General features: G+C 54.9%; 1 protein-coding gene across 1 annotated transcript; it reads right to left on the bottom strand.

The window, feature by feature from the left end:
* Positions 1 to 678: 678 nt before the first annotated feature.
* Positions 679 to 13,635, bottom strand: PLXNB3 (plexin B3). The gene is made up of 34 exons (XM_090265354.1): positions 12,595 to 13,635; positions 11,949 to 12,128; positions 11,206 to 11,334; positions 11,026 to 11,126; positions 10,335 to 10,467; positions 10,016 to 10,172; positions 9,821 to 9,929; positions 9,627 to 9,741; positions 9,359 to 9,484; positions 9,159 to 9,275; positions 8,805 to 8,898; positions 8,551 to 8,720; positions 8,169 to 8,320; positions 7,844 to 7,949; positions 6,948 to 7,078; positions 6,531 to 6,707; positions 6,220 to 6,409; positions 5,856 to 6,086; positions 5,610 to 5,771; positions 5,376 to 5,527; positions 5,112 to 5,212; positions 4,809 to 5,032; positions 4,467 to 4,645; positions 4,117 to 4,183; positions 3,488 to 3,815; positions 3,257 to 3,360; positions 3,075 to 3,168; positions 2,562 to 2,740; positions 2,280 to 2,440; positions 1,893 to 2,040; positions 1,640 to 1,704; positions 1,498 to 1,573; positions 1,309 to 1,383; positions 679 to 1,052 (listed from the first exon to the last, which is right to left on the bottom strand). The coding sequence occupies exons 1-34, from the start codon at positions 13,627 to 13,629 to the stop codon at positions 948 to 950; spliced, it is 5,673 nt and encodes a 1,890-aa protein (XP_090121480.1). The 5' UTR covers positions 13,630 to 13,635; the 3' UTR covers positions 679 to 947.
* Positions 13,636 to 23,910: the final 10,275 nt, after the last annotated feature.

Below are 23,910 nucleotides of genomic sequence, written 5' to 3'. Positions count from 1 at the left end.
ACAGGTAACAAAGGGGTATCCTGGTCAGGCAGAACGTGTGACTTTGGAGCTACATCCGAGGGACCAGGAAGAATCAGGTCCTCAGAAAGGGGGTGGGTGGATAAGCCCAGGGTGGCAAAGGGCCTCCCTGGGGTAAGGCCAGCAGCAGGATGGGCTAGAGACCTCGGGGCTGGTGATCTTCATAGCTGGCCTGGTCACAGATTGGCTGGGGTCGGGGAGAGGAGGGGAGGCCTTGGGTAGGCAAGTATGGGGTTCTGGCAGAGGCCGATGAGCACTTTCGCATTTTAGAAAAATCATTCTGGCTGCTCCCAGGAGGGAATATAGGGGGTAAGCATGGAACCTGGAAGCCAGCTGGGAACTGTTGTGGAGTCAGAATGAAACAGGGGAGCTTAGCTGTGACTGTGGTTAGCCCAAGATGGGAGACTCTTGGTCCTGTGTCCCTGTGCTAGGAAAGAACTGGTAGGGTGGGGTGGGCATAGATGGGGGCAGGAGGGCAGAGGTGCCTTTCCTGGAAGGACCAGTAGAGGTGAGGAGAGGGAGGAGAGCAAGGCCTGGGGGTGCCTAATGACCCCTCTTTTCCTCAGGTAGCAGAAGTCACATCCATGGGACTGAGGAGAGGACTGCATAGACTCCAGGGGAAGGAAGGGGCTGGGGATTGGTCTTTTTCTAAAAAGACAGATTTTATTTCCAGGCACAATTCTCCAGCAAGCAAATAAATATAATGAGGGGGAGGAGGAAAGATTGCTATAAATTAGAAAAAAGCCCAGGGCGAGGAGGAAGGGTGCAGGGGGCAGGGGTAGAGGTTGCAGGGAGTTCGCCCCTACTCTGCCAGCCCCTCTCTTCTGTTGCTGGCTTGATCCGGGGGTCATAAGGCACTGTGGGTGGTGGTGGGTTCTGCTCATTGCTCTCCAAGCTGGTGGGCCTCAGGTGCCCACTGTGGACTGAGTTCACAGGTCAGTCACCTTGTTCTCCACCAGGGCTGCAATCTGCTGCAGGCGGCAAGCCAGTTGCATCTTCTGGCCCACAGGGTCCTCCTCCAGGGCGTTGATGATCTGCCAGGGCAGAGGAGGGCACCCTACATGAGCCCCCAGCCCTCTGCCCACTGACCCAGTGTTACCCAGCCCTGCTTCCATCTCAGCAGTGACTGGGGGATCCAGCGGGGACCACCCTTGCCTCCCTGGGGAATCTAGACAGAAGCCAAGCCCCTTTCCAACCTGGGCCCTTCCTCTCCTCTGCTTACAGAGGTGGGCCTGGACACCTCCTCTGCCCCAGGGAGGTGCTCCTACCCCTGGGGAGCCCTGGCCTCACCTGGTCATAATACTTGTGGATGTGTTTGTAGAGTTCTTGCAGAGCTTCCAGACAGTGGGGAGCAGAGGTATAGTTCTGGGGACAGCACATTGAGGGGCTCAGGTTCCAGTCTGGGCCTCAAGCCCCAAGCCTCCCCCTTCCACCCTATCCCCCAAATGTGGAGGGGTGCACCTCTGAGCCATGCCTTACCCCCGAGAGCTCGGCCAGAGCCGAGTTCATTTCCTGGTAGCTTGCAGGAGAGCTCTGGCGAATGTCAGAGTAGTATCTGGAGGAAGGGACACAGTTAGGGATGGGCAGCCTCCACCCCCAGCCGTGACACCCGGACACCTACCTCTCCACCATCTGCTTGTAGCGAGGAATCTCCCGGGCATAGAGCAGTTTGTTCACCGGGGAATCCTGCTCCGAGTAGGGTGGGTGTTAGTGGAGAGGTGGGGGGGCTCTTGCCCTGTCACCTGACTGCACCACAATTACCGGCCTTCATTATGTACCATTTCCCCTAGCCCCATCCAGGGCTCTGCACCCAACCCCCATGGCATCCCCCACAAGCCTTTTCTCCTTAACTCCCCTGCTGGCTCTGCTCTCACCCGGCCCACTTTATGCTCTGAGACGGTGCAGGAGTCGATGAAGGTCTGGGCAATGACGGCAAGGATGGCATCCACGTTGTCTGACACTCGTATGTCAAAGATGAGCTGTGGGTTCTTCAGGGTGTTCACCCAGAACCGTAACAGCAGGCTAGAGACACAGGCTGGCATGGGTATGAGGCATGGCTAGTGTAGCACACACCATCAGCCTGGGCCCAAGCCATGAGCTCCATGGGGAGCTGTCCTGTGAGTCCATGCTGGGGGTGGCTAGAAATCCAGCTGATGCCTCCAAGTCTGGGATCCTGCTGCCCTCCTCATGGCAATGTCCTTTTCCCTCTCGGACTCTGTGTCCCATCTGCATGGAGATGGCCTGGGCAGCAGGCAAGATACCTGTTAGTCTTCCAGATGTGCAAGGTCTCTGGGTCCTCGATGCCATGCTTCTCTGCCAGCTCATCCAGGAAGTCAAACAGGTACTTGACAGCAATGGGCATGGGCCGGTTCACACTAAGAATGGCCTGGAAGGTGTCATCCACAAACTTCTGCAGTGTGCCCTGGAAGGAAGGGGAGTGGGCTCCATAAGTGGGTATGGGGCTGCCCCTTAGCCTCTCAGGACCATGCCTTATCCCCAGCTCAGTCAGGGGCTCCTTGGTGAGACTCCCTGGCTGCACTGACCTTCATGGAGAGTAGGCGGGTGAGGTAGATTTCCGGGATGGCCTTGGCTCGGGCCCGCTCCCGTTCCTGCTCCCGCAGGCTGCTGCGCCGTACCTTGGCCCCTTCTGGCTCCTCGGTGCCTTTCACCAGGTGCCAGAGGTGGACCCCACCTTCCTCACCATCCTCCAGCATGGGGATGTCTGAGGACACATGTGTCAGCCTCAGTCCTATGCCCCTGCTGCCCACCCCACCCCACTTGGCAGGGTGGTACAGGGTGGGAGAAGCCCAGGAAATCAGAGGGTAGTGATGTGGAAAGGAGGATGGTTACTCAGCCCAACACCCCATGCTCCCGCAGCTCCCTGATGAGGACACACCACTGCCCTCATCTGCCCTAGGCCCGTGGCTCAGCATGGAGCTTTGGCTGGCCTGCTGGCAAGGTATAGAGAAGACCCAGGTGATGGCATGACTAGGACTCCTGCCAGCCTGCTTCAAGTTCATGGGGGCAGATGGGCATGTCTGGATTTGGGGACTCACTCTCCCCGAAGGGGCAGTTCTGGACCAGGCTCTGGGAGACAGCACCTCCATTGTGCATCTGGGGGATGAGTCCCACTGTGGCCCCATCTGGGACCTGGAAGGGAGGGGAGCAGAGGCTGGGGTCCTTCTCTGGCTGATCCAGAGGTGGAAGGCCTGCTCCCCAGCTTGTGCCCACCCCGAACCTTATAGTGCTGCAGGGTGTTGAGTCTCTTCCAATGATTCTGAATCACTGAGGTCAGGTCCTCATCTGACAGGGTTAGGTGACCAGCCAGGCCCGAACGCCACTCTGAGGAGACCCAGGGAAACCAATCAGCCTGCAGCCCATTCCCCAAGTCTGCCATTCAGAGCAAGGCAGAGCTGAGCCTCTACAGGTGGAACAGACTCAGGAGGGGAGGGCAGGCAGGCTCTCTCACCAAGGTCTAGGGCGTGCACAGAGGGCCTCTGGGAGAAGGGGGTACCCTTGTAGACTTGATCCAACACCTTCTCCTTGACCTGAGTGATGGTGTCTGTGTCGAGCACCCGAGCAGGCACGTGCTGCACTACACTGCTCCCTGTGGCCCCACCAGCCCCAGGGCCCACCAGCACCATTAGTGTTAGGGGCTGGAACTCCACGTCCTCCCGAAGCAGGCAACTGTCATTCAGGGTCCTTTTTGCCTTGCCTGTTATGGCGTCCACAGGACCCTTATCCACCTGGTACTGGATGGCCCGGAGGAGCATATATAGGGGCTCTCCAGCCACCTCCTGCAACCATTAGAATGGGTTAGCATTGGCCAGGGGATTGGGCTGTGCAAGGCTCAGAGGGGTTGGTTGGGGAGGGGAGGGTCAGCCAGCTGCACAGAGTAAGGGCGGACAATGACAGCTGGCCTCTGCCTCACATCCAGCCGGGGAAAAAATTCAAAGCCCTTCCCTGTCCACCCACCCCCGTTGCTGTGCCTTCACACACTGAGGCCACTGGGGGAATTTGGGTGCAGGTTAATGAGGCCACAGGCAGCAGTCCCTCAATGGAGCAAGGGCAGAAGGTGCCATCCGGGGCTTCTCTCACCCTCAGGAAGGTGTAGAGACAGATGGACAGCCAGTTAGTGAGCAGCTTCTCCACCATGGTCTCTGTTCTGTAGGGAGTAGGCCTGATGTTAGAGACAGGTACTGCAGGGCCACCGTGTCCCTGGGCTGAGATGGACAACAGAGGCAAAGCAGAGCTTTTCCGCCTTGTCAGCCCTTTGTGCCTAGGTCTCTGGTGAGGATGCCTGTGTACTTCCCTACCAGTGGCTTCTGTCCTAGTCTACCTCCTGGGGGTTCCTGGCCACACCCACCCCAGGACAGGACAACGTAGTGGGGAACTCAGGGCGGAGCCACCACCCCTGCTGCCAGGACCAAAATCAGGCCAAAGCCAACCTTCGAAGCATGAGCTTGGGGTTCTTGTGCACGTAATGGGCAGCCAAGTCACCAAGCAGCGTCCTCATGATGTCAGTCAGGTACTCAAGCTTACTGTGCAGTGCCAGCGAGAGCAGCGAAGCCACGTGGCAGCGGTCCCGCTGAGAGAAACTGGGCTGCTCCTCCAGCGTGTGGATGAGCTAGGTGGTGGTGAGGGGAGCTGGTGCTCACTCTGGGAAGTACCCCACCCCATGGGTCCTCCCACCTTTGTGTCTGTACCTACCACCCAGCCCAGCCTGTGCCCAGCCCCACCTCTTTGCCCTCCCTTCCCTGAGACCCCCTGCCCGCCTGTGTGGCTCTCACTGTGAGGAGAAAAAGCTTGCTATTGAGCAGATTGGAGAGCTGCGTGAGGCCCTGGTGCACAGGGACACGGTGGCCTTCCTCCCCAGGCCCTTCGAACATGGGCTGCAGTGGGCAGCCACCATGCCCTGGGAAGAAGACGCGCTCAGTGTATGTGTGGTAGTCCAGGAAGGGGATCCCGCTGGCCTCCAGGTCACTGCTGAGGTCAGTCATCTCGGTCATCAGGTCTGCAGACCAAGAGCCACCAAGGTGTGGGCTCAGGTCCCAGTAGGCCCTCTGCCCACCTCCCTACTGCCCGCTCCTCACCTGTAAATTCCTTGCGGCACTGGTCACCCACACCAATCTCCAAGTTCTCCAGCTGCACCAGAACCTTCTGATAGTCACGCAGGGCCTGTTTGCTCTTGTGCCTGCAGCCCAGGGACTAGGTGTTAGCCACAGACACAGGCCTTCCTGGGCTGAGGCCGTTAAGTCAGGATGACTGCCCGCTTGGAGGCCTGCCATGGGGTGCCCTTTCCAAAAGTGAAAAGGGAAGTTTGTGCAGGTGCATGCATGGTAGGGAGGGCCCCTCACCTGTACATGAGAGTGAGGAGGAGCACAGCGGCGATCAGCAGAGCAGCACCCATGCCCAAGCCTACCTGGGCCTCCACAGGGAAAGCAGATGGCATGGGCTCAGCCTCATACTGGACGGGGCCCAGAGCCAGCCGCAGGTTGCCCATGTGCACCTGGTGGGGGGAAAGGCTCCTGAGCATGGACCTTCAGTGCTCCATTTGGCCATCTACCTCTGCACCCAGGGCACAGCCTTACCACAAACTGAGGCAGTGTGCTGGAGCCATTGGCAGGCTGTGGGACCCGTGGGGGTGGCTCACAGTATAAGTGGGTGAGCGTGAGTGTCTTCACCAGGCACTCACCGTCACCAATGTGCACATGCACCTCCTCCTTGCTGATTCCCAGGTTGAGGCCCTCACCCTGGGAGACAGACCAGGGGCCTGAGCCAGGCTACGCAGCCTGTACCCATGGCCCCTGCACAACAATGGCAGCAGAAGCCCTCACCTCCACATCCAGGACGTTGCCTGGCTTGAGGCGGACAGGCCCCTTGCGGCTGAGGGGGGCCAGACGGGGATTGGGCTGGTACAGGAAGTCCTTCCCCCCACTGACATTGGCAAAGTCCATGTGCACATTGTCTAAGGTGAAGAAGACCCGCTGGGGGTGTGCCCCGTCTGGCACGGCAGGGCTCTGGCACAGGAGGAGGCTGGAGGAGTTGATGGAGCAGATGGTGGAGCACTGCAAGGAAGTCGAGGCCAGGATGAGGTGGGGTGAGCTGAAGCTTCCCTGCTCATTCCCAGGAACATGGTGGCCTTCCCTGTCCCCTTCACGGGGCATGCCATGGCAGCCCTGATTGCTGGTGGAGGCTCACCTGCAGCAAGCCCTCCTCAAGCTGGACACAAGCCTGAGGAGCTACAGCAGCGTCCCCACAGCTCCTCCTTAAGTCCTGGGGCTGGGCCTCTGCAGTCTGCACCTTGGCTGTGGCCTCCAGCCACACAGAAAGCAGGGGCGATCGCACCACATCCAGATTCTTGCCCCTGACTCGGATCAACCGCCCGCCCCTGTGCCAGGATAGTAGTCAGCAAGGGTGGGGGTGGCAGGCAGCCCAGCTCAGTCCTCCCTCCCCACCTCTGGGCATCCCAGGCAGGGCACAGAGGTTGCCCCGGTGGACCAGGTCCTCACCCTCGGAAGCTGACGCTGGGCTCTGCTGCCTTGAGCTGGGGGTTGTCAGTGTAGCGGAAAGGGCTGGCCAGCAGTGTGCGCTGGGCATGGCCAAAGACCACACGAACCACAGCTTCTCCAGGGCTGGCCTGGGGCATGGTGTGGCACACAATGGCCTCAGGACACACTGGTTCCTGGCTGCACAGGGGAGAGGTCTGGCATCTTGGGCTCCAGCTTCAGCCCCGCTTTACCTCCTTCTAGGGCAGAGCCCACCCAGGGTGGTCACAGTGACCATTTCTCTTGGACTTCCATGGGAGCCTTGGGGAGCCCTGAGTCCAATCCCTCTGCTGTATACAAGAGGACACTGAAGCCTGTCAGGAGCATCCCCAGCTGACAGCAGCCAGGTTACAATGTAGAATGAAGAGGAGAGATACTCACATAGGACAGGACTGGTTGCCCACAAAGGCACTGATATTGCCTCCTGTCTGGAGGTGCTTCCCATGGATGGTGAGCTGGGTGCCCCCTGCCTGGGGGCCCCACTGAGGACTCAGGCTCAGCAGGACAGGGTCCTGGGAGGACAGGGCAGACTGAGGCAGGCATGGCAGTCCAGTCTGGCACGCCCTCACCTCAGCTCCAGCCCCCAAGGCTGTGAGGTTCTGGCCCACTTCTCAGCTCTGTCTCCTGGGTTACAGCAGACCACACCCACCTTCTGGAAGCTCTATGCTCAGCTTCTGTAGCCCCGCAGCTCTCCTCTCAGTTGCCCTGTCCACTGGGGTGGGGGCTCTTGTCTCCTTACTGTGTCTGCTCCCTGCCAAGCCCTCCTCTGCCATTGCCTGCACTTCCCAGGCCCCCTCAAGTGCTAAAGCCTGAGATCTAATTGCTTCTTGGGGTGCTGTATGTGCCAAGCCGATGCTAACCTGCCCCTGCCCTGCCCTGGGCTTCTTGGCCCACCCAAATGGCCCTAAGAGGCACCTAAGGCTCAGATTAGCACCTGAAGGTGTCCCTGCTCTCCTCCATCTCCGTGCCTGCAGGCAACTAGGCCTGAAGTAAGTCCCAACAGCTCCAAATCCCAGACTGGCCTGCCCATGTTCTGCACTTATCACTTCTGCTGCCTGATTCCCTCCTGGACAGCTGCTGCCAGCAATGTCCTCACTGTGTTGCCCCTGCTCCCAGCCCATCCTCCAGTCAGACCATGTAGCTTCTCTACTGGACATGTGGCAATACTTCTGGCTACCCTTAGGTCAAGTTTGACATCCTCATCTAGTTGTTCATGCCTTTATGCCCCTCCCTCCTACTATCCCCTGCATGGGGACCATCCCAGGGTGGGCACTGACCTGGTAGGTGAAGTACTGGGTTGAGATGCCTGGTGGCCGACTCTTAATGGCCACTTGGATTGGCCCTGTGGTGCCACTGGGGGCAGGAGATGTCACACACACAATCCTACGGAGCACAGGCCCATTAGTTGCTTATAGCCTCTATGGGCTGGGCCCTTCCGTGGCTGGAACTGTGGGCCACCTGCCAGCTACTGCCTAAAACCCGCCCCCTCCACCCCTCTCACTGGCAGCTCCCCTCCCCTCCGTTGGCACATCTGACCTCTGCCAACATTTCTTGGCTGCCAGCCTCCCTTCTTTCTGGGTGGCTCGTCCCTGAGGGCCTCACCGGGCAGAGGTGCGGTAGAGAGAAGGGTTGGGGCTGCAGGGCTGCCCAGCCACGCTCACAGCATCCTGCACATCAGCAAAGTCCCGGCCCAGGTTGGAGCCCAGAATGGTGAGGGCCAAGCCACCCTCAGGGGGGCCAGTCAGGGGCTCAATCTGCAGCAGGGAAGGATGGCCATGGGATCCCCAAAGCCACACCTGCTCTGCAGTGAGCAGTGCCTAACTAGCTGACCAGCCTGAGGTGGGGCTCCTCTGACCGGGGTGAGGCTAGGACAGTGAGGGGCAGGGCAAGGCAGATGGGGCTGGGGGTGAGGGAGGAGGTGGGAGACTGGGCAATAGGGGAGGAGTGTGGGGTGGAGGCCAGGGTGGGAGGCTGGGGGGCTCACCGTGTCAATGCTGGGCATTGGACACAACAGCTCCACAGCCCCAGGTGGGCACAGTGGCCCATAGAGACAGGCAGGCTGGCCGTGGCTGCACCACAGGCAGCCCAGGCTCCTGTTGGCTGCCTGGCAGTGGCTGCAGTCGGGGTGGCCCATGGCACAGTCGTACAGAGTCACTAGGAAAGATCAGACAGCACACTGAGGCACCTCCCCTTTGCCTCATACCCTGCTTTGCCTGCCCTGCCGCCCCCCAAGCTCACCATGAAGAGTATGGGCATTGTCCAGCCGCTGGCCCTCACCCCGGGTGACGTAGATGGGCACTGGGAGCTCCCGCTGGGCCATGGAGTGGTGGAACTGTGGATGGAAGGTGGGTTAGGCCTAGCCCAACTCAGGACACCCTTAACCCCTGCTTTCCTTCAGGATGCTCCTTCCAGAATGGGTGCCATTGTTTACCGCCCACATCTCCCACCAGACTGCAGACCTGGGCAGAGGCTGTGGGCATTGTGTCCCTGCTGCACACAGCAGGCCTTGTGACAATGGATGTAGAGGTTTGGGGTATCTAAGGGTTGCAGAAGGCATCCAATGGTAGGTGAGGCTGTGGGGCGACTGCTCACCTGCTGAGCCTGGCAGTAGATGAGGCCCACATCCCCGGCCATCTCTTCCAGGGAGGCTGGAAGCCTCCGTAGTTCTCCGGGCAGCTCCAGCCAGCAGTGGTAGGAAGCAGGCAGGCCCTGGGGATAGACATTGGCAGGATCCTGGACATTGTCAGCCACCCCCCACCCTGCTCCCATCCCCTGTCTACCAGATTGCTCACTTGGAAATGTTGAAGGTTCCGAACTCGCAGGGTCAAACGGCTCTCCCAGCCCACAGGCACTAGATAGGGTCCTGCCAGGCCCTCAACCTGAGGACAAACCTCTGGGCCATGCACCTGGACGTCCACCTTGGGAAAGATCCATTAGCCCTTCAGAAGTCAAGGGGCCTGGGCAAGGCTGACTGCTGCGTGAGCAGAGGCCCACAGATGCAGCCCTGCAGTCATTGGGGGTTGAATACTGAAGGGAGCCCAGCAGGCAGGACCCACCCACCTCTTGAGTGCTATAGATGGTCCTCTCGCCCTCTGGGCAATGCTCTCCATACACACAACGGCTGCTCTGGGGGCACCAGTGGCATCGCCAGAGGCTATCCACACAAGCACGGCACCTGGAGGGGCAGGCGGCTGCTCAGGCTGGGCATTATTTGGGGTTGCCACCCTTACCCAGCAGCCAGGCCCAGCACTCACGGGGCAGCCACCTCCAAGGACTGGACAGCACTGCAGTCATAGAAGGAGAAGTTGGTGGCAGCTACAACCACATCCTCAAACATCAGGGCCAGGGACAATGTGATGTGGTCTGAGGAGATGGTGGTGGCAGAGTAGGTCATGTGGCTCCTGCACCTCTAGCTCCTGCCCCAGCCACCATCCCCAGGGACCCCTCACCTGTGCCTGGAGGGTTAAGTGGCAGCTGGTCTTCAGGAGGGGTGACACAGGTCACTTGGGGCCCTTCTACGTGAGCCAAGCTGTCGTAGTCTCCAAAGGCGCAATGGAAATATTCATCCATAGCCAGGGTGGGCAGCCGGGGGATAGACAAGGTAACCTGGAATATGTGCAAGGAAAGCAGAGCAGACAAGGGCTTCTCGGGAGGCCAATTCGCCAAGGGAGATGGAGCCAGAGTTAAGTGAGTAGGAGCACAGGAAGCAGGATGGGGATGGAGCAGCCTGGGGGCATTCCCACAGGCAAGTGGTGGCATGAGCCTCACCTGGCCCTGCTTCTGGCGGGGGTGGTGGGTTGGCAGCAAGCTCTGGACATGCACGCAGTGGCTGTCGTCCTTGTAGCTCCACAGCCACTGGTTGGGCTGGGCTGCCCTCCTGCATTGGCCTTTGCGGGTACATCTGCAGTTAGGGGCCCACTAGGTCACCATGTGGGTCTCAGACCCCTTGGCTGGCTGGCAGCAAGGGGGTTGAAAGGATGGCCCAGCTGGAGTGCAGTAAGCAGGGGGAATGAACAGGACTGTGCCGACAGAGGAAAGGGCCAAGCACAAAGGGATTGGTGGCCAATGCATTGGCTTTGGCCTTCAGAGTAAGAGGGGGTCATACTGCGGAGGGAAGGCATGCACAACTGACTTAGGGGTGCTGTAGGGATGCCTGCAGCCGCTGTGTGGAGCATGGGCTGAAGGGGACACCTGGGAGAGGTGACAGAGCCCTGGCCCAGGATAGAGCTGGGAGAATGAGAAGTGAACAGGTTTGGCAGAGGTGGGAAGGCGCTGCTGACCAGATTCCTGGTTGGGTGGAATAGGACAGCATGGGGGAAACTCAGCAGGAACCCTGAGTCTTTACCACAGGGAGCCAAACTTGTCTGGAGCTGCTTCCGGGTGTGGTGTGGTGTCCAGGTGTGGTATCCTGGCATATAGTACATATCAGCCCAAGCCTGGACATAGGCCCTGCACTCACCTGCCCTGAAGGATGCACCAGCCGCACAGTGGGTCCTGGGCCTGGAGGCAGCTGGTGCAGTCAGGGAACTGGGGGCAGGCTGCCACGGGTACTTGGTCCACCTGGATGGGCAGTAGGGACAGAGGCAGCAGGTGAGGGGACTCAGGCTTCATGTACTCAGGCCCCTGGGATGGCTCTCACCTGCTGGGTAGTCAGAACATAGAGGTGGCTGCTGCTGCTGTCCACCAGCAGGTCTGGGCTGATGGCTGAGCCTGGAGGCCCCACTTGCTGGGAGTGGTACACCTGGCTTTGGGAGCCATTGAGAAAGACCTGGGGGATGACAAGGACAGTGCTGGGCCAGCCTGCCGAGCCAAGGCCCACTCTCAAGATGGCCACAGGCCGACTGTTCAGGGCATGTACTGTCTTTCTGGTTGGGGATCCCAGGCGATGGAGGGCGGGGAAGGCCCACGGGCATCCAGCCTGTCCATGTTGCCTCCTCCACTCAGCATCACCCAGCTGTGGTGGCAGGGCCACTCTGGGTGAGGCCCTTGTGCACCAGGAGTGGGAAGGCAGCTGTGGGGAAACAAGCAGGTCATGACAAGGCAAGAGTTTGCCTCTGAGAGATTTCTGGGGCCAGGGTGGCTCTGAGGACTGGGCACTGCTCACCCCGCCTCCGTGCAACCCTCATCCACCTTGGCTGTCAGCTCCTACTTATTGGCTGGAGAAGTTGGAGCCGTCTGGGAGTCTCCTGGGCTGTTATCCTAAGCCATGCCTCTGGGAGCCAGACAGCAAGCAGGTGGCACCCAGCCAGCCAGGATACAAGCCAAGGGACAAGGTACCTGGGGCTTCCCTGAACCACTGCAAGGCCTAGCCTAGCAGTGTTGAGACCGCAGGGCCTTGGAGGCTGGTGCTATGGCAGCCTCCTTGCTCTGTCAGGTCCTCACCTTATGCAGCTGGCCCTGGGTGTCCCCTAGGAAGGCTACCATGTGCCCATCTGCTTGGATGGCTGTGATGGCGCTGATGGACTGCCCGAACTGCAGCAGAGGCCTGGCCTCCAGCGGCCGTCGACCAGCAATGGGGCTGGGGGTGTGCTCATCGCCACAGGGGTACGACTCAGGGGAGTCCTGGACAGGCAGGGAGGGGAGAATCAGTTCTTAGAAGAAGCAAGTGGTACCTTCCCCAGGCCCAGAGCTAGTCAGATGAGGACAGCCAGGTAGCCAGTGAGAAGAGAATGAGGCAGGCTGGAGGACAGGGCCAGGGATCCCTGTGGCAAGACAAGCTTACACTGCAGAGAGAAAGAAAGACGGAGCAGCTAGGAGACTTGGAGACCCAGCTGGCTCCTTCTTGACATCCTCTAACCAAGGGGTCATGGGTAATTGTCACATAAGAGTGTCCAGCTGCCTGTGGCCCAAGACTACATGTGGCAGCCCCTGCCCTGGGCTGTGAGATGCCACAGAACCATGAGGGACAGGGACAGAGAGTCAGGCAAGGTCAGATGAGGCAGCGAGAGAAGGCCAGAGCTGCTGTCAAAAGATAGTGGGCAAAGCCTGAGGTGAGAGGGCAAGTGTGGGCCTGGGTCCAGCCACTCACAGGGGGCAGGGTGACGCAGCGTGAAGTGACGCCATACTCCACGGTGGCTTCCTCTGTGCCGCTGGGGCCCCGGCCACCCGCTGTGTAGCAAAGGCGCCGGGCCTGCTCCATGCTCCCGTCCAGCTCTGCCAGGGGAAAGGTGCACAGGGCCGCCTGTGCCCCCCTTATGCCTGCTGTAAATGCCGCCAGCAAGGTGTCCGGGGCAAGGAAGGCAGCCTGGATGAGGCCCTGACCATGGCAGTTGAGGGGCACCTCCACGTAGGAATAAAGATTGGCATCCCCCAGGCAGACTCGGGCAATGTAGGAGTGGTACTCAGCCTGTGCCCGGGCCCCACGGCGGCGGAAGACAAAGTAGGCAAAGTGGGTGCTGGCAAAGGCCGCCACATAGCTGTTGTTGTAGTCAGAGAAGTCTCCTACCACGAGGCGGCCCAGGCCCTCGCTGGAGAAAGGTTGTGGCCCAGACAGTTGGCGGACAGTCAGGGGTGGCACCCCTCCTGACAGCTTGCCCGCCAGGCCTCTGGCCACTAGCAGGAGGTCCCGGCCTGGTGCAGGCACAACCAGACCCACTGTGGCCACTCCTAGAGTGTTGGCAGCCACAAACTGCCCATCGCCAGGATCCTCGGCCTGGTACAGCAGCTGGGACACGTCCTGAAGGTGCCGCTTCTCACACACACCCTGTCGCACCTGCCCACAGGCCACCAGTTCCTGGGTTCGGCTGTTCACAAGCAGCAGCTGGTTGGCGTTGTCGGTGAGCTGGGCCTGTGGGCACTCAGCTGGGTCATGGAAAGGCACACAGTCAGGACTGTCGAAGACAGGGCCAGTGACAGCCACAGCCTCGAGCTGTAATTCGGGGCTGAGCTGGAAGAGGCGGTTCACTGCGCCCACGTAGAGTGTGCCCTGGCCGGGCGCCAGTGCCAAATGGTTGAAGGTAGTGTTGAGTGCAGAGAAGTGATGGGCCTGAGTGAGGGGCAGCGGTGGGCACAGCAGCAACAGCAGGAGCAGGAGGTGGGAGCCGAAGGGAGACCAGGGTGTCATCACAAGGGCCTGGGAGAGAGCCGAGCACCTGAGGCCCAGTGGGAAGAAGCACCACCTCCCCACCCCTGGCCAACACGAGTAAGGTCAGCGAGGGGAGCCAAGGAAGAGGGAGTGAAGAGAGTGCACCAGAGGGGGCGAAGAATTGAGAAGAGAGACAGAGATAAAAAGGGAGGGAGAGAAGGACAGAGGCAGAGAGAAGGAGGCAGAAAGCAGGGACAGAGAAAGATAGAGGGCAGAGAGAAGCAAAGACAGGTACAAAGAGAGAGCAGATAGAAATAGACAGGGAGACAGAGAGAGAGGGAGTGAGAAAGGGGCCAGGGAGAGAGGAGGACAGAAAGAGGGACAAAGAGACTATTCAAGAGATGGGGGTGGTGTGCACATGCATGCACAAGGAAAGAATTTCTTTCATTTTCTACTTTATATGCATTTAGATGGTTGAAGGGGGGAGGGTCCTGAAAAGCCACGAGAACAGAAGGATGCAGTGACAGAGGGGGCAGTGACAGAGGGAGCAGTGACAGAGAGAGGAAAGGCCATGGAGAGGAGGAGAGAGCAGGGCAGAGGAGGTGGTGGCGGAGAGAGAGGAAGGGAGGCAGTGGGGTGGGGAGCACCCAGAGGAGAGGGAAAAGGAGCAGGAGCCCAGAGACAGAAGAGGACATGAGAGGAAGAAGGCTGGTGGAAGCCATCTTGTGGGGGATCCTGTGCCCGTCACCCAGATGAGAGATGGCATGGGGACAAGAGTCATGAAGGTCAGCAAGAGCAGAGACACCTGATCAGGGAGAGTAAACTGGTCCTGGGCATCCAGGGCAGCAGCAAAGAGGGACCCTCACCAGCAGGGAGAGCTAGTGCTGAAGATAGGAGAAACAGCCAGGGAGAAACCGAGGCAGTCAGAGGATTGCAGGCTGAGACACAGTTGGACACTGCCCCAGTTTGCCCCAAAGATGGCAAGGAGGGTGGGAGGCTAGCCAAGGCCAAGGAGGACAGGATCATGCCACAGAGGGCTGGCAGGGTCCCAGACTGAGCCGGGGGCTGGTCAGGCAGGGCTTGGGGGAAAGCTGGGAGCCAGTCTGAGTGCAATCCAGGGGAAGAGGGGTGAGGGCACCAAGAGGCAACACAGGGTACAGGAGGTCTGTTCCCCTGCTCCATGGACCCCAGCAGCCAGGGTCCCTTGGGGCCTGGCACTGAGAGTGTGGATGTGGAGGCGGGAGAGAGGAAAAGAGGAGAGTGAGGAGAAGATAGCCAGGAAGAGAGCTTGACTGAGGAGAGGGCAGTCAGGGAGGAAGGGTGGAGAGCTTGAAGGGAGTCCTACCCAGAGAAGGCATAGGCATAGCTCCCCACGCATTTGGAGCCATTTGGAGCCCAGTCTGGAGGTATCTCCCATGGGCCTGGTGGGGGCCTGAGTCAGCCCTGCTTCCCATCAGTGGGCCATCAGCAGCAGCCCCTGCCCAACAGCCCCAGCTGGTGGCCTAGGTGACCAGGCCAGAGAGACAAGGAAAGATGCCAACAGGGCAGAGCCCCCAGACCTTGGTGGGCTCTTGCTCTTCCCTTCTCCTGACCACAAGCCCAAGGACACAGAGAAGGGGACAGAAGCTGGGTTTTAAGTTGAGCTAGGATCCCACACAACTGGGCAGGTGGGCACGGCAAGCTCGTGGTCACTTAGTGCCCCACAGCCTGCCAGCAGAGATGCACGCCTAGGCTCCCAGGCATGCTGGTGGGGTAGAGCCCCCTATCTTGGTAAGACAGACAGGAAGGTCAGGCCTGGCTCAGAGACAGGGCCATTTCCTCTAGACCTGGGATATCAGTGGCAGTGTCTGTGGCATATGGATGACAGGGTAGAGGGACTGTGGCCAGGAGGTGCAGCACATTGGAGCCCCACTCCAGGCTCCCCTATGCTGTTTTACCTACCCTGCCCCTCCCAAGGACACCTCTGGGGACTCGGGACCCAGGTACTCACTGTTGAGAAGGGGAAGAGCAGAGGGAAGCACATCTCACTTCAGCTGCCCCAGGGCAGTGGTGACAAGCACTAGACTGCTGTGGGGGGCATTACCCTGAGTGGGAGGGAGACAGTTGAGGCTTGGTCCCATTCAGACTGGCCCTGGGGGAGGAGGAGGCTGCGAGGGGTGGCAGGAGCCTAGTGGCTGGGCTCCACCACAGCTGGCATCTTTGTCAAGAGTCGCAGGGCCAAGGCAGCCCTGCCTCCAACTCAACAATGTCTTCTCTGTCCAGAGGCCAGGGACCTACTCTCTGGTATTCTCCCCCAACCCTTACTGTTCTGTCCAAGGGGTTCCCTGCCACTCCCCACCCTCAAAGAGATACCCCCCTGGGATCTGGGGACAAAGGGACAGAGTTTCCTCCAGCCAGAAAAATGAGACCCACATAGCCAGCCCCACCCCTCTGGTGTCAGCCAGTGAGCTCCTCCTTGTGAATGGCAAAGGGGAGGCTAGGAGCCCCCATAGGAGGGTCAGAGCACTGAGTCCCTGCAATGCCAGACTCAGCTTTAGTAGTCTTGGTGCCTGGCTGAAGTGCCAGTCTTGGCCCTAAATGCCTGCTTTTGTCCAGACTGGGGGCAGGGGAGACGCTGACACAAAGGCAACCTGTCCAGGAGACTTTCTCCCCAACACCTCCCACCCCCTTAGCCCAGAATAAGACTGTCCAGAGAGCAAGCAATTGGGCTGTCCCCATCAAGCCCCACCTCTGGGGACTGGCAAAGTTGTGCCAGATACATCATGGTGGTAGTGGACAGTGGCAGCTGAGGATGCACAGAGGGGGTTGGGGGTATGGCCCACAGGAACCCAACTCTTAGCTTCAGGCATGGCAATTGGTCACTGGTCGTGCCCTTCCCCCTCCTTCAGGGAAACACTATTCCAGGAAGGGCCTAGACCCGCCCTCCATGCATGGGGTGGGGAAAGGAATGTCTGCTGGCAGCTGGCTCCCTTGCCACCCTCACAGGGCACCCTCTGCACACCAAGCCAGCAGACCTAGTGTTCTGGGTCATGGTGTTGGGGCAGGTGTGCTCAGGTTGGAGTCCCTGACTTCTCCATGGTGCACAGCAGCAGCTGCCACCTGGCTGGACCAACTGAGTGTCTGTGGGGGCAGGGAGCTAGGTGGGCCACATCCCTACCCTGTTCCTTGCCTTTGGCAAAGCCAGCTTTCCCATTTTCGGGCATAAGTTCTAGATCCTATCTCCCAGCTCCAGGGCCACCCCTGGGTGGGGGTAGGGGGCTGTGCAACAGGAGGTATCATCACAGGGCTGGGGCTGGCCCCTAAAGGCCTTGGCCAGATCAGAGCTAGTTGGTCCTGTGGACCCCTAACTTCTCCCAGGTCCCAGCATATCCCAAGGTGTTGCCCTACCCGCCCCCCCAACCTGGAGACCCCTGTACCCCTTGCCCTCACCAGCCCTGGTTCTTGCCTACCTCAGTGGGCCGCTGGTAGGGGCTAAGGAGCAGCTGGCGGTGTCAGAAGTGCGTCTCTGTGGAGTCCCGGCCTCTCTCCCCACAATGCAATTGTGCCCAACCCGACTCATCCTGGCGGTCCGCAGCCCAGCCTCTCCCTGCCCTCCCCTATGCCTGATGGATCAAGGCAGGGTGCTGCTGCCCTCTGTCGGTCTTGGCAGGCATGGCGTAGGGCAGGCTGTGGGCACCTGACTGGAGCAGGTGAGAGCAGGGCGGTGCCCTTCCATTGGATGGTCAGGGGAGTGTTCCATAGGCTTTCACGAAGTGCCTGCTGGGTGTCAAGCTCAAGCCTGGCACTGATGCCGTTCAGAGACAAAGCCCACTTCCACTTGCCTCAAAAGTCTCTGGCTCTGGACAGGTAGCTCAGTTGGTTAGAGCATTGTCTTGATACTCTAAAGTTGTGGGTTCAATCCCTGGTCAGAGCATACACAAGAATCAACCAATGAATGCATAAATAAGTGGAACAACAAATCTTTCCCTCTGTCTCTCAAATAAATAAATAAATAAAATTTTTAATAATTAAAAAAAGAGTCTTCTGGGGCTCCAGCAGAACTACTTACAAACAGATAACAATCCACTGTCAGAAAAGCCCACTTGTGGAGGACACCATGAGGCACGAGGAAGGGGACTAAAGTCTAGGGGCACTCAGGGCATCAGGGAGAGGAAGTGAGGTTTAAGCTAACCTCAAACCAGTGCTACTACTATGACCCTCCTCTTGAGGTACTGGGCTGGGCTAAATGTTCTAGGCATATGAACTCATTCAGTCCTGACGGCCCCAGAAAAGGATATAGCTATTTCTCGCAGTTCAGAGGAGAGGAAGCTGAGGCATGAAAGATTAGAAAACTTACACAAGGTTGCACAGCTAGTAAGTGGCAAAGCTAAGAGTCAACCACAGGGCCCCTGCACTTAACCATCAGGCCAGTGGCCCTCCACCATGAACACAGCAGGCATTGGGCAGGAGGAGAGATGGGAACTGCCTGAGATTGAGACTGCAGATGACATGTCCATGGGGTGTGTTCTCCTACCTGTAGCATAAGGTTGGTCGAGGTAGGCTTTGAGAAGTTGGACTTACGTGGCCATGGCCTTGTAAACAGTTTTGTGTCTGGACAAGTGCAAACTGGTGGCTATAGGGTGGAGAAAGTAATGGAGCCTGGGGCAAGTGGGCAAGGAAATAGGTGAATGCATTCCAGATATGCTCTGGGGGAGCAGAACCCTGGAGACTTGGTATTGGATGAAATGTAGGTGGTGAAGGCAGCAGAATCCAGGAGACTCCTCAGTCCTTTCTGCTAGGGTATTTCTATCTGTGGGGCATGGGAACCAAAGGGAGGAAGGACAGGAGGACTCAACGGCCTACAGACGGGAGGAGAGGGCCAGTGGAGCTGTAGGAGTCCTGGTATGAGAAGTTCAGCTCAGGTGACTGGAGGACTGGGGGCGGGAGGACTGGAGGAAGGCCAGGTGGCTGGGAAGGAGCCAGAGATAAATCTAGAAGCTCCAGAAAGTGTGTAGGGGATGAAGGAGGAGGGGCTTTGAACAATAGAACTGGAAGGACTGTCTCTCAGCGCCCTCATAGTCATCTGGGCCTCTCCCACCTTGTGCTTCCCCACCCCCACTCTTATACGCACACATGTGTCTTTGGTGGCCTCAGGAAAGACAGACATCTTCAATCCCAGCATTGGGAACTTTTTTCTATCTTTCCACAAAGGAAAAGAAATCTGTCCTTAGGCAACACAATTTTTGATAAGTATTATGTTATATGGCCTGTAAAGGCCCCTTCCATTTCTCCTAAGCAGATGACAGGTAGTCCCTGGTTTGAAGCTGGTGGCACCCATGAAGGACTTTTGCTGGTTTTGTGAGCTTTCACATCTTAAGAAAGGCAGTTGGGCCCTGGCCGATGTAGCTCAGTTGACTGACCACCTGCCTGCAAACCCAAAGGTTGCTGGTTCGATTCCCAGTCAGGGCACATGCCTGGGTTCCGGGCCAGGTTCCCAGTTGTGGGCATGTGAAAGGCAACAGATCAATGTATCTCTTGCACATCAACGTTTCTCTCCTTCTCTTTCTCCCTCCCTTCCCCTTCTCTCTAAAAATAAATAAATTAATTAAAAACTTTAATTAAAAAATAAAAAGAAAGACAGTTGGGTTGTATGTTTCCTTCTGCACAGGGCTCCTGCTCCTCCCTACTGTCCTTGGAGATGTATTGGTGCTGATCCACACAAATCAGCCATTCGGCCAGCTACATGGGTGGCTGGTTATCATTGGCCTTGTGAGGGGTGGGAAGACAGCTTCCTCTGTTCTGAGCAACCAGTGATGCTGTGTTGAGTGTCCTGGGCTAGTTTTATTTTATTTTTTATGTTAAATACTGTGGGACAAGATTGTAAGGATAAAAAACTCAGTCAACAATTCCTCACAAGGGATAAGAAAAATTCTGCCATGATATTAGCAAAGGCAAAGGGGAAAATTTACACTGTAAGAAGCACCATTCCCCCACAGAATACCTCTTGACATTTTCTAAATGAGTGGGATTAGCAACAAATAAAATTTAAATGGATTATTAAAATAACATTTACAAGACTTTGAACAATTCTTGGACTCTTATTAAAACCACAAAGAACAATTATTTATTTATGAACTTCATAAAGGACTGAATGTGCAACTGACATCTGCTAGCGATGATCTGGTAATATACAATTTGTCCAGTAGTGGAACAGTTTGTTTTTATATTTTTAAGTATACTTTATTGATTATGTTACAGTAGCCTGAATTATTTCCCTTTGCTCCCCTCTGCCCAGTACCCCACTTCTCTCCAGCAATCCCACCACCCTTAGTTCATGTCCACGGGTCGTGCACGTAAGTTCTTTGACTTCACCCTTTCCTATATTATTCTTAACTTCCCCCTGTCTATTTTGTACCTACCAATTATGCTTCTTAGTCCCTCCACCATTTCCCCATTTCTCCCCCTTTCCCCTCCCAACCGATAACCCACCAAATGATCCCCATATCTATGATTCTGTTCCTGTTCTGGTTTGCTTAGTTGGATTTTGTTTTTATTTTTTAGATTTAGTTGTTGATAGTTGTGAATTTGTTGCCATTTTAATGTTCATAGTTTTGATCTTCTTTTTCTTAAATAAGTCCTTTTAACATTTCATATAATAATGGCTTGGTGATGATGAATTCCTTTAGCTTTACCTTGTCTGGGAAGCACTTTATCTGCCCTTTCATTCTAAATGATAGCTTTGCTGGATAGAGTAATCTTGGTTGTAGGCCCTTGCTTTTTATCACATTGAATACTTCTTGACAGTCCTTTCTTGTCTGCAGAGTTTCTTTTGAGAAATCAGCTGATAGTCTTAGAGGCACTCCTTTGTAGGTAACTATCTGCTTTTCTCTTGTTGCTTTTAAGATTCTCTATTTATCTTGAACCTTTGGCATTTTAATTATGATGTGTCTTGGTGTGGTCCTCTTTGGGTCTAGCTTGTTTGGGACTCTCTGTGCTTCCTGGACTTGTTTGTCTATTTCCTTTGCCAAATTAGGGAAGTTTTCTTTCATTATTTCTTCAAATCAGTTTTCAATTTCTTGCTCTTTCTCTTCTCCTTCTCGCATCCCTATGATTCAGATGTTGGTGCTTTTGGAGATGTTCCACAGTCTTAAACACTCCTCATTTTTTGAATTCTTGTTTCTTCATTTTGTTCTGGTTGGCTGTTTATTTCTTCTTTATGTTCCAAATCATTGATTTGAATCCTGGCTTTCTTCCTTTCACTGTTGGTTTCCTGTGAATTTTTCATTACTTCACTTAGTGTAGTCTTCAGTTCTTCTCTTATGTGTTTGCCATATTCAATGAGGTCTCTGAGCATTCTGATTGCCAGTGTTTTGAACTCTGCATCTGACAGGTTGACTATCTCCTCTTTGTCAGGGCAGCCTTGCTCTGGGAAATCACCCGAAGACCACTGTAGGATCAGGCAATGGATTTATTGAGAGAAAAGGGGGCAAGGGGGGAAGGGGTGAGGCAACTCCTGGAACAACTCAAGGGCCCATAGGAGCAAGGGGAATGGGGAATGGGGACTCCCGGTCCTTCTCGTGGGCCTGTAGGAGTCCCACCTGCACTTCTGCAGGCACCTTTTTTATACTTGTCAACCACACATTTTGGTGAGGGTGAGTTTGCTTATCAACATATTCAGTAGATGATTTACATCTGATTGCTACACACACGCACACACACAAACACACACCAGGTTAGTTAACATATCGGGCTAGGTCCATTACCATTTCCCCTGAAAATGATTTCAGTCCATCAACATATTCTTTGGGAACTGTTAAATCTATCAGCATATCTTTCAGAATGGCTAAGTCCAGGGCCAGGTTGACTATCATATACCAAAAGTCCAGGTGTGCATTCTAGCTGCTTCCATGTTCTGACGCTCTTCACTTAGCTATTTTTCTGGAGACATGTCCTGTTCCTTCTTTTGGGCCATATTTCTTTGTCTCCTCAATTTGGCAGCCTCCTTGTGTTTGTTATTGTGTACTAGGTAGGGCCACTTTGACTCCGTGTCTCAGTGCACGTGTTAAGTTGTATGGGGCAGAGCCTCGGGTATTTGCCAGGGTTGGGCAATCTGCTTCACTGCTTTATGGCTCTGAGTGTGGAGGCGAGGAGAGGTTGGAGAGGGGACAATGCTACTGCTGCCTGACTTCTGGAGGCTTGCCTGGCACTCGCCCCATTTCCAGCCACTTCACCCACTTCTGCTATGTGACTGGTGTCCCTCCAGCTGCCGCCCTGGTGGTGGTTTCCAGAGTGGGTGAGTTTGTATATGTCTCTGGCCTTTGAGGTTCCTGTCTGGATGAATATAGTTTCTTTAAATTCTTGATTATTGGACTCCCATGCAGTTTGATTTTCTGGCAGTTCTGGGTGTTTTTTTTTTTTTTTTTTTTTTTTTTTTTTTTTGAGGTTATTTGTGATCCTTCTTATGGTTGTGCAAGGAGGTGAAGCATGTCTATCTATGCCTCTATCTTGACCAAAAGTCCTCTTAACATTTTTATTTTTTAAAGATTTTATTTATTTATTTTTAGAGAGAGGGGAAAAGAGGGAGAAAAATATTCACGTGCAAGAGAAACACCAATCAGTTGTCTCTCGCACACCCCCCACTGGGGACTGGGTCCATAACCCAGGGATGTGCCGTGACTAGTAATTGAATCAGCAACTTTTGGGTTTATGGGACAATGCCCAGGCCACTGAGCCACACCAGTCAGGGCTCATTTTAATCATTCTTACATGTACAGTTCAATTGTGTTAAGCACACTTCCATTGTTGTGAAACAGATCACCAAAAGTTTTTCAAAATCTTGCAGAACTCAGACTCTATACCCATTAAAAAACTCTTCTTTTACCCCTCACCCAGACTCTGGCACCCACCCTTCCACTTTCTGTCTCTACAAATTTGACTATTTTAGATACCTCATATAAGTAGAATCATACAACATTTGTCTTATATTACTTGGCATAATGTCCTTCAGGTTCATACATGTGCAGCATATGGCCGGGTTTCCTTCTTTTTAAGTAGGAATAATATTCCACCGTATGTAATACTACATTTTTCTTATCCATTCATTAGCAGATGAACTCAGGTTGCTTCCACCTCTTGGCTATTGTGAGTAGTACAACCATGAACATGGATATGTAAATATATGCTTTCAATTCTTTTGGATATATACCCAGAAGTGGGATGGCTGGATCCTATGGTAATTCTATTTTTAATTTTTTGAGGACCCTCCATACCATTTTCCATGGCAGTCACACCATTTTACAGTCAGCTTCCAATTTCTTCACATCTTTGCCAACACTTGATATTTCCTTTTTTTTTTTTTTTATAGTAACCATCCTCGGAGGTGTGAGGTGATATCTTATTGTGGTCATGATTTACATTTCTTGATGATTAGTGATGTTGAACATCTTTTCATATGTCTGTTGACCATTTGTATGTCATCTTCATAGTAATGTCTATTTAAGTCCTTTGCCCATTTTTTAATTGGATAATTTTATTTTTTAAAGTTTATTTTATTTTAATTAATTAATTAATTTCAACATCAATGTGTGGTTGCCTCTCACGCACCCCCAACTGGGGACCTGGTGTGCAACCTAGGCATGTGCCCTGACTGGGAATCGAACCAGTGACACTTGGTTCACAGGCTGACGCTCAATCCACTGAGCCACAGCAGCCAGTGCTCTGATTTTTTGCTGTTGAGTTGTAGGAGTTCTTTATATATTCTGGATGTTAATACCTTATCAGATATATGATTTGCAAATATTTTCTCCCATTCTGTAGGAGTCCTTTTCACTCTGTTGATTGTATTCTTTGATGCACAAAATTACTTAAGTTTGATGTTGTCCCGTTTGTCTACTTTTGCTTTTGTTGCCTATGCTTTCAGTGTTGTCAAGGAGTCGTTGCCCATTCCAATGTCATGAAGTTTTTTCCTATATTTTCTTTTAGAAGTTTTAAAGTTTTAGTTATTACATGTAGGTCTTTAATCCATTTGAGGTGATTTTTGTATATAATGTAAGATAAGGATCCAACATCATTCTTTTGCATGTGAATATTCAGTTTTCACACCACCATTTCTTGAAGAGACTGTTTTTTCTCCATTGAATGGTCTTGGCACCATTGTCAAAGATCATTTGACTATATATGTAAAGATTTATTTCTGGGCTCTCTATTCTGTTCCATTGGTTTATTTGTCTGTCTTCATGCCAGTACCACACCATTTAAATTCCTGTAGCTTTGTGATATGTTTTAAAATCAGAAAGTGTGAGTTCTCCAAATTTGCTTTTCTTTTGCAGAATTGTTTTGGCT

Source organism: Furipterus horrens, unplaced genomic scaffold (genome assembly GCF_987537825.1).
Source record: "Furipterus horrens unplaced genomic scaffold, mFurHor1.1.pri manual_scaffold_17, whole genome shotgun sequence".
Lineage (NCBI taxonomy): Eukaryota > Metazoa > Chordata > Mammalia > Chiroptera > Furipteridae > Furipterus > Furipterus horrens.
Note: the sequence above shows the minus strand (reverse complement) of the source record. Positions and strands in the feature narration are given on the sequence as shown.